Source organism: Pan troglodytes, chromosome 19 (assembly GCF_028858775.2).
Source record: "Pan troglodytes isolate AG18354 chromosome 19, NHGRI_mPanTro3-v2.0_pri, whole genome shotgun sequence".
NCBI classification, from domain to species: Eukaryota; Metazoa; Chordata; class Mammalia; order Primates; family Hominidae; genus Pan; species Pan troglodytes.
The window spans coordinates 93,862,533-93,877,080 of NC_072417.2; the positions used below are offsets into that span (position 1 = coordinate 93,862,533).

General features: G+C 60.7%; 1 protein-coding gene across 1 annotated transcript; it reads right to left on the reverse strand.

The window, feature by feature from the left end:
• Nucleotides 1–2,023: 2,023 nt before the first annotated feature.
• On the reverse strand, nucleotides 2,024–11,797 carry NPTX1 (neuronal pentraxin 1). Its single transcript, XM_016933097.3, has 5 exons — nucleotides 11,192–11,797; nucleotides 10,700–10,907; nucleotides 8,389–8,633; nucleotides 6,921–7,100; nucleotides 2,024–6,223 (listed from the first exon to the last, which is right to left on the reverse strand). Exons 1-5 carry the CDS (start codon nucleotides 11,633–11,635, stop codon nucleotides 6,002–6,004), a joined length of 1,299 nt encoding a protein of 432 aa, XP_016788586.1. The 5' UTR covers nucleotides 11,636–11,797; the 3' UTR covers nucleotides 2,024–6,001.
• Nucleotides 11,798–14,548: the final 2,751 nt, after the last annotated feature.

Sequence of the window (14,548 nt, forward strand, 5' to 3'; positions counted from 1 at the left end):
CGGCCCTGAGAGAGACAGTACTGCCAGCGCCACAGCACAGGTCAGGACCCTGCTGTTTAGCCAGGCCAGGCGAGAACACTGAGCGGGGAGTCAGGAATCCTGGATTCTGATTTCTGGATGTCAAGCTGTGCAACTCTGAATGAGCCACACAGCCCCTCTGGGCCTCGGTCCCCTCATCTGAACAGTGGGGGAGACAGACTAGACGACCCTCAAGGTTCTCCAGGCCCAGACATCCTGCAGGTCTTGGACGTAGCATCTCTGTCCGTAGGGACAGAGACAGAAGTACCCGCCATGCAGGCAGGCTGCCCCTGGCCCAGTGCAATTTGAGGAGGCTGCTGCATGGGGGCAGAGCTGGTGAAGACTCAGGGAGCCCCGTCTTCCTGTGTTGGGACACATGGGCAGGAGCTGTAGCTCAATGCAAGGAACCAAGCATGAAATGACAGAAAAAGAAGAGACGGGAGCGCAAAAGAAAACTTGCCGATAGTCAGAGCCGTCTGAAAATAGGACAGACTACCTCTCTGGGGTAATGAGCTCCACATCACCAGAAGTGTGCAAGCCGAGAACAGTTTCAGGCACCTGAGAGGCTGCTGAAGTTAATGACTTCCAAGACACCCTCTGGCTTTGACTTCTTGCGCCCATGTCCCGCTGCCCAGACTCCCACCTCACTCCACCGAGCTGCAAGGCTCATGGCTTCTTTCCAAGCAGCTGTTCTTAGCTCCACGGCCCCCTGAAGGCATTCATGGATGAGCCAAAATCAGGCGTGAGAAGTGCAGAAAGTACTTTGCATCTAATGATAGTTAAGAACCCGAGTGTTTGAATGAGCTCTCACATAGAGATTAGAAATGTATGCGTGACGTTATCACAGACGTAACTCTGCACTTTCTTGAGTGGGAAGTGTGAGGCGGTGTGTCCCTTGGAGCCACTGGAATCGGGCATAACCCTGGGCCCGACCGTGAGCGTGCACCCTGGGGTGAACACCACCCAGCGAGAATGGCTCTGGGAACACAGGCCAGGGGCCTCCCGCCTGGCAGGGCCTCTGTCTCCCCACCAAGGCTCTTCCTGCAGGGACACAGGGGGTTCCCTGCCTGCTTTGCTGAGGCCAAACCTTCTCCCTCCACACCATCCCAGGTGACAGGTGGCTCACTCACACCCACTAAACCCCTGCTCCTGAGTCCTGGGAACACCAGAGCACCGGGCAGAGAATCCCCGGGCGATGCCAACAGGAAGCCAGAGTGACCAGTCCCTTCCGCCAACCCAGTGTGTGTGTGTGTGTGTGCATCTGTGTGTGTGAGGTGGGGGGCACCAACCAAACCACCGGGCAGGTGATTTTGGCTCCATGTCCCCTGACTTCAGGTTGTGAGTGTGCTAGAATCACTCACCCCAGGGCACTTGGGCCCTGGTTACTCTGTCCCTTGGAAGGAACAGCTCGCAAGCTCCAAACACATCCAGAGTCTAGCCAGGTCCACAAGGGGGACAGGGAAGTAAGCTCAGCCCAAGGCCCAGCGTTCCCATGGCTATTTATCCCTTTGTAGGGACACTCTCAGACACTCTCAGACAAGTGCAGGGAAGGGGCCTGGGACTCTTAGAGCGGGAAGGCAACCACACGTGGCTAAGGCCCCGCTAGCAGAGGCTGAGGCAGAGAACTGCCAGAGTTGCTTGGGCACGACAAGCCCGGGCCACCTCGAACCCGGACCCAGCTGTGGACCGCGAGTCCACCCAGGAGGGGAAGGGGAATGCGGAGTGACCCCACATCCCAGGCCGAGTGGCCTCACTGAGTTGGGGAAACACTGAGCCACTCTCTGCCTCTGTGTCAGCTGCCCCTGGGAAATGGAGACCCCTCCACCCAACATCCAGCGTCACCAGACGGTGCGGGGTTGTTAAAGGGCACAGGGCAATGCGCAAGCGAGGCACACACCCCCTGCAGGTGAGGGTCACCTGCACCTGGCTGGGGAAAAGGGATGGCTGCAGGGGGAGGTGGCATTGGCAAGCCTTGGAAAAGAAGAGACATCCTGAGGAGACCACAGTCTTTCTCCACTCTTTACTGTGTAAAAATAAACTCAACAATTCATGTCATTTCAGCAAGAAAATGAAAAAAAAAAAAAAGCAAGAATACCAGTAGAAATAGTGCATTTCCAGAATTGCTGATGGGAGGTGGCAGGTCCCATGGTTTTGACCCATTTGATACCCAAAAGGCTGCAGATCATATGAAAAATGTACAGCTTTGGTTAGCAAATAATGAAAAAGTGAGATACATCGATTCTCTTTCATATTATACAGTATATACATTATAACAATATCAACCATAGGGGGTTTGCTTTTTTTTTTTTTTTTTTTTGGCAAATAAGACAAAATTGGGACTCTAAGTATTGGGCTTTTTTTTTTCTCTTCAATGACTTGTTCCCTTTCAACAAATTGCACTTAAGTCCACTGTGTACAGAAGTAATACATTTCCCATCGTTAGTTGAATAAATTTACACACTGTGTTTAAGAGATGAAACCACGACTTCGTCAAGCCACATTTGGTTGCCATAAGATTCCAAAGGATTCTATCCTCTTAATGTGAACCACATGTAACCCAAGCTTCTTCTATCAAGGTTAGAACTGATATTCAAATCCTCGGCTCATTCCACTTAGTAAGTCAGCTCCAAGACACAGGTTCACCATAAATGGCCAGTTTTACCTCCTGGTCCACAACATGCTTTTGAGAACAGGTGGCCCCTCTTTGGAGCTCACTGGAATGACTGAACCTCATGCCAGCCTCTCCTCACCCCCTCACTGCCCACAAGACACCCCCTTGGTCTCAGGTCCCAGGGCTGGTGACAAAGTGATCTTTGCAGTCTTAGAAAATAAACTGGGAATCTACAAAAGGAAAAGAAAGCATACAAAATGTATCTCTTTCTTCCAAAATACATGCTTTCAGTTCTATGTTTTGGTGGAGCCTGAAAGTATTTTCAAGGGAGATATAGGTTGAGTTAATTTATAGGTTTGTCCTTTTCTTTCATAAAAATACTCTTGTTTGGTAATAAACTTTTTCTTCTACAGTAAGAGAAATAATACCGTGTTATCAAAAGCAAGAAGGCTTACGACTCAAGTGGGATCTAAGCCCCTGAGGGCCCGGAGAGCTTCTGTCAACAGCTCTCCCACCCCGGACACCCAGGGAGCTGTCGGACACCAGCTCGGCAAAAGCAAACACTGCCTCAACAGTGCTTTTTATCTTCTTGTTTTATAAAATGGCTTACCTGAGAGAGGCATGTATTATTCAGTGCAAGAGGGAACATCAATCAGATTAAGGAGTAAATGGGAACTACGTGGATTAGATTTGCGGCTGTGTCATCGACCTTTCTCGGGGCCAGCAAAGTGCCAAGTGTCAACACAGTGAGGGAGTCGAGGGGCTTGGCTCAGACCCTAGCAAGGGGCAGGAGGGAGCTAAAGGTCAGCTTCGGCCCTGGCACCATGGGTGGGTCAGAGGAGGGGCGAGGAAGGTGAGTGGGCCAGGAGGCTGCAGGGGTGGAGGTGTAAGCACTGGGGTGTGCTCTGCCCCTCGCTAGTCAGGGCAGAGGATGGCTCATGGTCCTGAATGGACAGCTCCCACCTGGCCCACGGGGGCAGAAGGTGGTCTGCGGTCCAGTAGATCGGCAGGGGCGGGGCTGGCCAGAGGTGCTGGCAGGGGAGCACCCCGCACAGCCCGCACCGGGCGTTGCCTACACAAGGGCTCCAAGATGGCTGGAGTGAGGGTGGGGCTAGATCTGGTCTAGAGAGGCGACTCCAAGCTCTCTTGCTGGCTCCCAGCTGTGGGAATCCTTTAGGCTTGTTCTCAACCTACACGTTAAAAATGCTTCTTGGTGTGTTTGGGGAAGGGGAGAGGGAAACTGAGCTCTCTCTTGACCTCCTCCAACACCCTGGACTTGCTTACCCAGCCATTTTCAGTAGCTACACGGGTGGTCACAGAACACTGGGCGGCACTCGGCACACAACACAGAACCGGGGCAGTCCATGCAGGTGCGGGAACACACGTCGGACCCAGGGAGCAAGGAACACGCCACCCCGAGGAACATGCAAACGGAGAAGATCCCTGCAGATCCAAGGATGCCACAACCCGACGGGCGCTGAGGAAGCACGATTATCTAAGAAAAAGCCACTGTTGAACAACAACGCGCAGCACGGCGCCTGATCTGCACCCCCCTCTGCGGGAGTGATGCATTGCAGAACGGCGGCCGGGTACCGTGCAGACACCCACGAGAACACTGACACAGAGACACTGACAGACACACACAGATGCACTAGGTACTTGACACAATGTGGACCTGTGTTTAAGGGGACAGGTGGCCCTAGAAGGAACAGAAGACAGAAACACCTGCTCCTCCTGCAGAAATGTCTGCAGCTGCAGCTGAGCCAGGCAGTGCAGTAGAATTTCTAGAAAGACTTGTCAGCCGTTTGCTGATGAGACTCCTGGAGACAGAGTCGGGGTGCCCTCAGGGCGTGCGACCACCAGATGGTGCAAAGCAGGAAGCTCCTCCTACCCTGGGCAGGGCCTCCCGAGCCTGCTCTCTTTCTCACTCAGCGCACACACACACACAACACACACACACACACACAAATGCACATACACTTCTCTCCCCTCCTTGGAAGGACTAGAAGGAAATGTCCATGTTGCTTTTCACGGGGAACAAAAAAAGGCAAAAAGGTTCTGGACACTGCTCAGGTGTCAGTGTCACCGGCCAGTGGCAGCTTGTGGGCTGCTGTAGGCCGTGAGCTCCATGAGATGGAGGAGTGGGTTTCAGGCCCCCGCCCTGGCCAGGCCTGGCTCCACACCTGAGGTCTCTGGAGTACCCTTGGAGGGGTCTGAACCAGCTCACCTGGCGCCTGGTGTGCTGGGAGGGATATGGCTGTCAAAGGCCCCCAGAAAGGACCTTCCCACCGATGGGCTGGGTTGAAGTCCCAGTGGCCCCATGTGGCCAGGTCTTCATCGAAACACGGTTTCTTTCCTTAAAAGGTCCCCTCTGGTCTGCACTGCCGGAGGCCAAAGGAGAGGGGCGCTGGGGCCCGGCTTCCCGGGCTGTGGGTGGGACGCTCCTCTCTCAGGGCCCTCTGGGCTGAAGCAGCGCAGCACAGCTCCAGAGGTGAGAAGGGAGGGGCAGACCCCAGCCTTGCAGGATCTGAGGAGGTGGGAAGGTCGAGGGCAGGGCCGTCCTGGGGCAGAGCTAGCTGAGCTGGGCACACAGGCCGACCTCCCAGGCCCCATGCTGCTCTCAGATGCAAACAGCAGGGATGGATGCTGTCTGGCCCTGGGGTAAGGGCCAGTGTCCTCAGCCATCCCCTCTCCTCCACGGGAGAGCACAGGGTACCATCCCAGGACGGCCCGCCTTCACCCTTCAGAGACAGTTCACTTCTATTACAAAATAAAAATTCTCTGTAGAGAGCCCCCGCCCCCGGCCTTTGACAAACCACTAAAAGACATTTATTACATCAATATAAAGATATGTCGCTCTGAGAAAGGTTTGCAAACAAAGACAAATGCGTGTACTGAGGTTGCACCAACCCCAAAGCACGCACGCAGCTAACAAAGTTGGCAAATATGAATTTTCATCATGAGATTTTTCCAAAGCCAGAAGAAAGAAGGAAATGAGGTACGTCCTCAAAGAAAAGGCCTCCCCCAGCCACGCACGCACACACGTAGACACACACATGTAGACACGCACACACAGATCCTCTCACCTACTTCTGCCTTGTTCAAGACGTTGCAGCACCCACTTCAGCTGTGAATGGGGCATGCCTGAGAGAGTCCGGGCTCCTACAGAGAAGTGGGGCTTCCTCAGGGACAGATGGGAGCAGGGGCTGCTTCGTGTGCATGAGGACAAAACCAGGCTGTGTGCGTGTGCGTGTGCAGGGGCGACGGCCTCGGTTCATTCCTGGGGAAAAGGGAGAGAAGAGACGCACAAAACAGATCATCGCCGCACAAGCAGGGGGCGAGGGCGGGCGGGCTCAGCCTGGCCTGCCGTGCTCAGTTGATCTGGCGACAGGCCTCGAAGGTCCACTTGGTGGCCCCGCCGTAGATCTCGATGTGGGATTCAGCCCAGGCGATGACATTGCCGGACAGAGCCTTGGTGCTGCAGGTGGCCAGGTTGTACACCTCCCCGGGGGTCAGCTTGCGGTCCCAGATGTTGAAGTGGGCCAGCTCACCCACAAATGCCTGGGTGGCATCAAATCCACCACCCAGAGTGTCCTTCAGAGAAAAACAGAGGATGAGAGTGGAGGGGTCGCCAGGTGGTCTGGGGGCCCATCCCTAGGCCGGGGATCTGAGTGCCTCTGTGCCTGCCCGATCACGGACTCTCATGGCCACTCCTGGGTGCCGTTTCGTCTCCCTGTCCCTGACTCTCCAGCCCTACATCCGTCCCTCCTCTGGGGGAGCCCAAGAAAAGGGATGGCACTGACCACCTCTGCCCTGGAGCTTCTCCTGGGGGGACCTGGACTCTGCCCCTCCTGCAGCTGGTCCCTGGGCCATGGACAACCACAGCAGCTGGGCCTGGGGCCCCTGCCCAGACATCACTCCATGCCAGCTAAAGCTGCCCAACAGGGACAGACGCCCCCGATTCTCCATCCCTTCATCTTCCTCCCAGGTGCCCAACAGGAGACAAACCACTTCACGGGAATTAAATCATTCATCACTAAAAGCAGAACTGGCCTTCCCATGCCAGAGAAAGTGTTGCTGCAGCTCTGAGAGCGTTGAAACCAGAGCTCACTCCTGCAGGAAGTTCAAGTGCATGTCCACCCAGGGCACAGGCCTTGCCCGGCCTGCTCCCCGGGCTGCTTCTCAGGGGAACCACTTCTCCAGCTACCTCCCTCCCTCCTTGCTCCTCTTCCCCTTCCCAGCCTCTGGTTCTGAAGCTCTCTCCCCTTCCCCACCACATCCAGCACAGTACCTGCTCCTGGCCCAGCACCAGCACGCCCTGGGGCTTGATGGGGTGATAGGGCGCCAAGTTCTCGCCACTGCCACCCTGCGTGCCATCCTGGTAGGCCTCCCAGACCCCATCCCGGGTGGTCCAGGTGACACAGATGTGGTGCCACTTGCCATCATTGATGACAAAAGGCAGCTTGGCCACCTGGGAAGGAGAATGACAGACGCCAGCTGGTGAGTACAGGGGTACAGCCCAGAAGCCATAATCTTCACTGCCTCAGTTGTTCCTATCTCTACTTGCAAAGTAAATGTCAATAACTATTACTGAATTCTCACAGCACCTACTGCCCCAGACTTCAGCATCTGTCAGCCCCGCCTGGGCGTGGGGCACAGAATCACACAGGAAATGTAAGGCTCTACCGAGGGAACCCCCAAGGGCCATGTGGGTGTGCAGTCTCTTCACTCCTACTCACCCTCCTCCCTCTTTGCTAGTCTACACAACAAGCCCTAGTCTACACCAGGGAGAGCCGTCCCTGGTGTCTGAGTTCACTGCTGCCTCTCAAGGCTCCGTGCGACATCTGTGCAGCCTCCTTGCTGGCCTCTCCTCTCTCTTCCGATGTCCCATCTCTAGCTGTTACACCCTCTCACTCTACAACACGGCAAGCCTTTGCCGAGGATCTGAGAGATGTCATGGAGCACGATGCCTTTTAAAGCTCAGACCAGCCTCCAACCTGGAATTTCACTCTCCCACTGCCATTCCAGGTCGGGAGGATGACGGTCCAGCAGACAGCGAGGAAAGAAACTTCACACCCTTTCCGCTTGGGGAAAGGGGGCCCAGAATGGCACAGCCCTTTGTGGGGAAGAGCAACAGGAACAAGGGCGTGGAATCCACTTCCCAGCCCAGGTTTTAGCCATTGACTACCACTGCTGGCCCGGACTTGAGACAGTTTGAAAGCTGGCAGCTAGTTCCATAGCTCACAGGGGAGGATGGAGAATGTTCACTAGAGGGAAAGGCTGCCTGTGCTGTCCTGTTCCAAGGGATCACACAGACCTGTCCTCCTCCCGAGAGTTAGGGGGCTGAGTGGGATAGACTTGGACTCAGGAAAAATCTCTAACGACCCCTCACCCCGCTAGAGCATCTCTGGGTCCCTGCTATGGAGGGGCAAAGCCAGTTCCAAGGCCAGCTGGTGGAGGAGTCCAGATCACATCATCGGGCAGGGCCAGGCCCCATGGCTCGTTCTCCGCCATCTCCCATACCCACCCCAGGAGGCATCCGGGAAGGTCCAGCTCTCCTTGGTCTCCCAGTACAGGTGAGGGTGCTCCTCCCACTTCTCCTGGTCTTCACCCTCCCCCTCCCTCAGTCCCACCTGGCAAACACTTTCCTTGGGGCCCCATCAACATCTGAGGCCACCATAGCCCTGTCTCAGCATGCAACATGAGCTGGGGCCCTGGGGCCTCGCCCTGCCGCCCTGCGAGCCCGGGGGCTGCTCTACCTTGTCATTGATGAGGATCTCCATGGGGTTGTTGCCCCACTCAATGAGGACCAGCTCGTTGGCCTGGCCGGGCACAGCGTAGGAGAAGGGCGTGCCCACACCTGGCGCTGCGCTGGACTTGAGCCACATGCAGACAGTGAAGGCGTACATCTCTGGCAGGCTCTTCTTCACCTTGGCGTACATATAGTTGGTCCGCAGTGGGAATGTGAGCTGGAACTTGTCTCCAGGGCGGTTGTCTTTCTGACCTGCGGAAGACACAGTCCTGACATCTGCACCTGCGTGAAGTGCTTATCGGTGTCTGAGTTGAGTTCGGTCCCCACCAGGCTCTGTGATGTGTGGCCAGGGCAGGCTCCGGTCTCCATTCTGGAGATGCAGAGCGGGTGGCTTCCCAGGTCAAGTACTTTGCCCCAAGGCACAGGGCCAGTCTGTAAAGAGCTGACCCAAGCTCTTCATGCTCCAGGTCTGGCCTGCTGTCACGCCCACGTCCTGGCGTCCTTGGGGAGATGGGGGTGGGGGGCGGTGACTGGTGGGCTGCTGCATCAACACTGGGCTGCGTGGTGGGCATGAGAAGGGAATGGGGACAGCCGCCAAGCCAAGTCAACCCAAGGAGCAGGGGTGGCTGCAGAGGAGGAACGAGGCTAGCTACCCTGAGAGTAACCGACCTGATTCCAGGATGGGGCGGGGCTCAGAGCCTCTCCTCTCTCAGTCCCAGGCTCTGCTCCTGCCTCTCCCCACCCGACAGCCAGGCCCTGGTGCCCACACACTTCCCTCCAGGCCAGATGTGCCTCTGACCCACCAATGCCTCTTGGGTGTGAGGCTGGGCAGCTCCCCACCTCCAAGGCCCTTCCTTGGAGCAGGGACTCTGCCTGGAGCTCTGCTGAGAGGGCAGGGCAGCAAGGAGCTGGGAGCACTCTGGGCGCCAGGGCTCCCCAAGGTGACTGCTCTAGGATGCCGCCACACTCTCAGGTGAGTAAGCGTCCTCACAGCTCAGGTTCCAGGCCTGGTGGCCTCCCTTTCCACAAGGCCCACCTTCTCCCTCCCCACCGGCCACTTCTCCAGTAAGCGCCAACCCCCATAGCCCATCCATATACTGTGGCACCCTGGGTATGGTGTGACTGACTCCAGGCAAAACATTCCTGGCCAGCAATGGGCACAGTAGCAGGCCCAGAGCCCAGGAACACACACCCCTTGGTCAATCCCTGGGTGAGCAGCCGTGGTCCTGCCAGGAAGCCCAGAAAGAAACCAGTTCCCCAGGCCAAAAATTATTTCTAGAAGGCATCCTGCCCGGTCAGCAACCACCCCCTCCTCTAAACCAACTGGCAGGGAGCAGAGCAGGGCAGGCCCCCTCAGTGCAGCACCCCGGCGGCTCCCCCAACCCATTGAGGCCTGCAGTGGGGGATGGGGAGGGGCCCAGCCCCTGGCCTTTCTCCGGGTGTTTTTCATTCCCCAATCTCCCCTCCTTCCCTCTCCCTCCCTCCTGAGGTCCTTCCTTCTCCTGATCTGTTTTTCAGTTACATAACAAGCCTTAAGATGGCACTGTTTAAATCTGTCCGGCACATTTTGCGGTCTGAGCAGGGTCACGTGGCCTTGCTCCGCACCGGGCACCCCCCCCCCCCTTTTACAACCTTGTTTGATTTCTGCGACTTCAAGGCAGAGCCTCCAGCGCTCATCCAGGCGCCCTGGGTGATAGACTGGCTGGCCTGAGTTGGTGACTGAGAAACCTCAGGGATTTGAAAGATGCCAGGGCTTGGGTCACTCAGAAGAGAAAACCTCAGGGTAGGGGTTCAGGACAGAAGTGGGGAGGTGCTGGAGATCCTGAGAGGACACCAGGGGCATGGCAGCTGGGAAGAAACCTGCTTAACAGCCTCAGCAGCCCGGGGAACGAGAGCACCCAGCCCCAGCCTGCACCCAGCTGTACGCTGAGGCTGGGGACCAGGGAGAGACAGGCTTTCTTAAGCAGGGAGGGTTTGAGCCAGCGACAGCCACTGTGCAAAGTTACTGAGGATTAAACAAATCAGACTTGAAAAATCCAGCGAGTGTGTGAGTGTGTCTGGATGGGGGAGGGGGCACTATGCAATCCCCTTTCCCAGAGACAGCCCCAGCCCAAGGCACCCAGCCCTGATAGAAACACCGACTAGAAGCCCAGAACCTGGGAAGGGGTGCGGGGAATGAGAAAGCGGTGCAGGGGTTGGGGTTAGCGGAGCGGCTTGGGGCTTGCACAGTGCAGAGCTGGGCTGTTAGGGATCGGGACCGAGGCAGGGTCGGGCAAGCAGGTGCAGGCAGGCAGCACGGCTCCCCCTGGCCCCAGTACCTTTCTCGAGCTCGCTGATCCGCTGGTGCAGGGAGGTCAGGGCGGTCTCGATCTTGACCCTCTCCTCGGTGTCGTTCCTGGGGCCCCCCTTGCCCTCCTCCAGGGTGTTCACCCGGGACAGCACCTGCCTCTCCAGCTCATCGATCTTGCTCTGCAGCAGATCCTTGAGGCTGTTGGTCTGGCTGGAGGAATTGAGGCGGCTGTACTGCTGCGGGGTGCAAGGGCGGGGGAAACCACACCGTTAGGCGAGGCGCGGGGACCGTGCTGGAAGGCCCGCGGCGCGGTCCCCTCTGGGCGACTGCGGGGGCGGCCTGGCAGGGAGCTGGGGAGAGTGGCCGCCGCGGGGCCTCGCAGGCGCGGGGAGGCACCGGCCGGGCACCCGCGCGGCTGAGGCGAGGGCGGGGGATGCCTGGCCGGGTAGGGAACGGGGTGGGGGAGGGCAGAGGGGCGAGCGAGCCGGAGGGGGAACCGGAGCCGAGGGCGCGCGCGGACCTCGAGGTTCTCCAGGCGGGTTTTGAGCGATTGCAAAGTTTGCCCGAGTTGGCTGAGCGTCTCGGCGGCCGGTGTCCGGGACAGGTCGCCCATGGTGTTCTTGCCCGAGCCGGGCTGCTTGCGGCCGCCGCCCGCCCGGGCCTCGCCGGCTCCGGGGTCCAGCGTGCTCTGGCTCTCGCAGCGGCCCAGCTTGGCGGTCAGCTCGCGGATGGTCTCCTTCTGGCTCAGGATGGTCTCCTTCTGCTGCAGCACCGTCTCGCGGAGCTGCAGCACGCTGCTCCGGAGCTCCTCGGCGCCGCCGGCGGCCACGGACGCGGCGCACATGTCGGCGTCCACGGGCACCGAGGTGCAGATGAAGCGCGTCGGCCCGAAATCCTGGGCCCCGGCGCCCAGGAGGCAGAGGGCGAGCAGCGCACAGGTGCGCGCGGCGCGGCCGGCCGGCATGGCTGCGGGCACCGGGCGCTCCGGGCCCGGCTTGGCTCGGCTGGGGCTCGGCTCCGGCTGGGACCCGGCTCGGGCTGTGGCTCCGCGAGCGGCCCGCGCTCTGGGCGCCGCGCTCTTCGGCCGCGCGGTCCACACCGCCGCGCTGTCAGGCCCCCACTGCCGCCTGCGCTGCGGAGCCCGCGCCTTTTATGCCGCCGCGGGAGGGGCCTCGAGCCGCCGACGTCAGCGGGGGAGGAATCCCGCTTTAATTGTCTGCGGCCCGGGCCCGCGGCGCGGCGGGGGTCTCACAAGCGCGCCACCGGGGCTGCCTCCGCTCGCGTCCCCCCCGCCCTTCTGGGAGCTGCCGCGGCCCCCTCCTTCCCCGCCCCCGCCTGGGCCGGCGCTGCTACCCCGAAGGCTCCGAGAGCTCAGGGGAAAGGAGGTCGGGCTCCGGCCCCAGACTCGAGGATGGACCACCTGCGTGGTGTCCCCGAACCTCCGACGGGGCTCCAGGCGGGCGGGAAACCACCGCGTCCGGGAGATAGAATTCGGTTCGGCCCTCCTGGCTGCACTGAACACCCTTGGTCCGGGGTCGTTTGGAGCCGGGCTGGGTGCCCAAGGACCCAGATCGTCAACACCCGAGTGCCCGGTGGTCAACGGCGCAGAGTGGGGCCTCGCGGCGCCACTAAGTCCAGAGCGGGGGTCACCGGGCCGCTCCGCGTTTCTTAGATGTCCGTGTGCTATTGAGAAGCCGCCGGGCAGCCTGGGTACAGGGACTTCCCACGGCTCGGGGCCCCCGGCGCCTCCCCTCCCCCAGCTCCCGGGCTCTGTGGACCCGGCCCCGTCCCCGGGGGACTCTCAGCCCCCACCCCGTGCGGGCGGGGCGCTGGGGACTTCTCGGAGGCAGACCTAGCTGATCGAGCCTTTCCTGTCCGCGGCGCCGGCCCGATTGCGGGCAGGCGGCGTCGCCGGGGCTGGACGTTCGTAGCGGCGCTTCGGAAGGGGGCCCCGCGGGAGCAGCCGCCCGCGTCTCCAGCATCTTCCCCTTGCCAGGCGCCGCGCGCGCCCGGTATCCCCGGGTGTCCACCTGTGCGTGGGGGGCTGTTTCCCATCTGTCCAGCCGCGCCCACTTCTCAGGCCCGAAGGCCAGCAGGAGGGGTCCCCGAGGTGGCTGGGGGCGTCCACCTGAGAAGCTCCGCTCTCGCTCAGACACCCCACCCGGCACCCGCGCACTCGCGCCTTCATCTGGACCGCGGGGCTTGGCTCCCGAGATCGCGGTCCGGGTTCCGGCGCCGGGCTGGGGGCTCAGGACCAGGGCTGGCGCAGCCGCCCCGCCCCGCCCCGCCCCGCCCCGGGGCTATCAGAGCGGTCAAAGCCTCGCAAATCCCTCCGTCCACGCTCCCGTGGTACAGAGAAGGAAACTGAGGCTCCGAGACTGCGGGGCCGGGCTACAGCCGTGGCCCCCCGACCCCTCCCCGCCGCCCCCGGCTTCTCTGGTCTCTGCATTATGCAGCCTTTCCCTGCGCGCAGCCGGGGGCTGGGGGTCGGGAGGGGGTCCCCAGCCAGCAGGGACCCACGGGCAGTCCCGGGTGCCGGGATCGGGCGTCCGCCCCTCGGGCGGGAGCAGAGGCCGGCTCGATGGAGACCTTTTTGAGAAATGGCGGCCTCTTCCCGCCCCCCAGCCCCCGAGCGCCCGCCGTCTGCGTTCAGCATCTCAGCCTTTAAGCCTCCCTGAGCCGGGGCTGCGTTCTCGTTGTCTCCTTCGGCCGCCGCTTCCTGGCGCCAGAGGGACCCCGCGGCCCGCACGGGCCTGTCCTCGGCTCCGCTCGGAGGGTGTGCGGGTTCCCGCTCTGCTGGCCCCGCTTGCCCACCACGGCGCGCCCAAACCCACGCGGCCCGCGGCCCCTCGCGTGCTCTGCCGACCCCGGGCCGCAGGAGGGGTTAGCCTCGCCGGTCCCCACGCGGGGTCTGCGCCGGCAGCGCCACGGGCTGGAACGCGCCTCGGGAGAAATTACCCGCGCGGGGTCGCGGCGTCTTCTGCCCCAACTCCCGTAGGGAGCCGCTAGGCGGGTGCCCTCCTGGCCCCAGCGCTTTGGCCTCGCCGCCCTCCCGCACGCGTCCAGTGGGGAGGCCGCGCCCGTCAGGCCTGGAGCCGGACCGTGCCCAGCCGAGAGCGCGCGGGCGCGGGAGAGGAGCCCGGCCCTGCCCAGGGCAGGCTGTTTAGACGGGGCGGGAACCCTTAGCCTGGCCCCGCGTCTCTATCCCCAGCAGCCGTGGAGCCTTCCTAGCCGCCCAAGGCCAGGGACCCTGCCTGGCTTTTCCTCCAGGGCAGTAGATCTCAGCGGCCTGGCACCTCGGCACAGAGGAGCGTGTCCCCCTTCCGCAGAGGAAGGGAGTGGACGGCGTCAGAAAGGGAGGGGAGCCTGGGGCGGTGTCTGGGGCAAGCGGGACCTCTGGGCACTGTGGGGCCCCAGGAGAGGAGACCGCGGTGGATGGGCCGGGACCCTCGGGTCCAGCCTGCAACTGTTGTGCAGGAGGCGCTGAGCGGGACACCTGCAGGCGCTGCACACACACGCGAGGGCCACCATGCCGCGTTTCTCCTTCACAAGACCCTGGGCAAGCGGAGGGTCGTATTTAGGATTCCCTCGGCCTCCCCAGTGTTCTGAAAGTATCTGAGAGGGAGGGAGCAGGAAAACGAAGGGCCGCCCTGCCCAAACTCATCGGGGTGTCTGGTTACTAGGTCGGAAGAGGGGGGATGGTGTTGTGAACAGCCAGTGATCCCGGCCCTGCCTGAGTCCCACACCCCAGATGCAGCTGGGGTGAGGGAGGCGATCCCGTAATATTCCCAGCTGCGTACATTTGTGGCTGCCTGTGACACGACCTCACTCATTGGGAAACCATGCACACTAGCACACTGTTATTTTATTTTTGAGA

Excerpts from the sequence above, each read along its gene's own strand:
- NPTX1 (XM_016933097.3), bottom strand. The coding sequence starts at position 11,635 with ATGCCGGCCGGCCGCGCCGCGCGCACCTGTGCGCTGCTCGCCCTCTGC. Across the intron at positions 8,634-10,699 it reads GATCAGCGAGCTCGAGAAAG|GTCAGAAAGACAACCGCCCT; the intron begins GTACTGGGGCCA and ends TGTCTTCCGCAG. Across the intron at positions 6,224-6,920 it reads TGGTGCTGGGCCAGGAGCAG|GACACTCTGGGTGGTGGATT; the intron begins GTACTGTGCTGG and ends TTTTCTCTGAAG.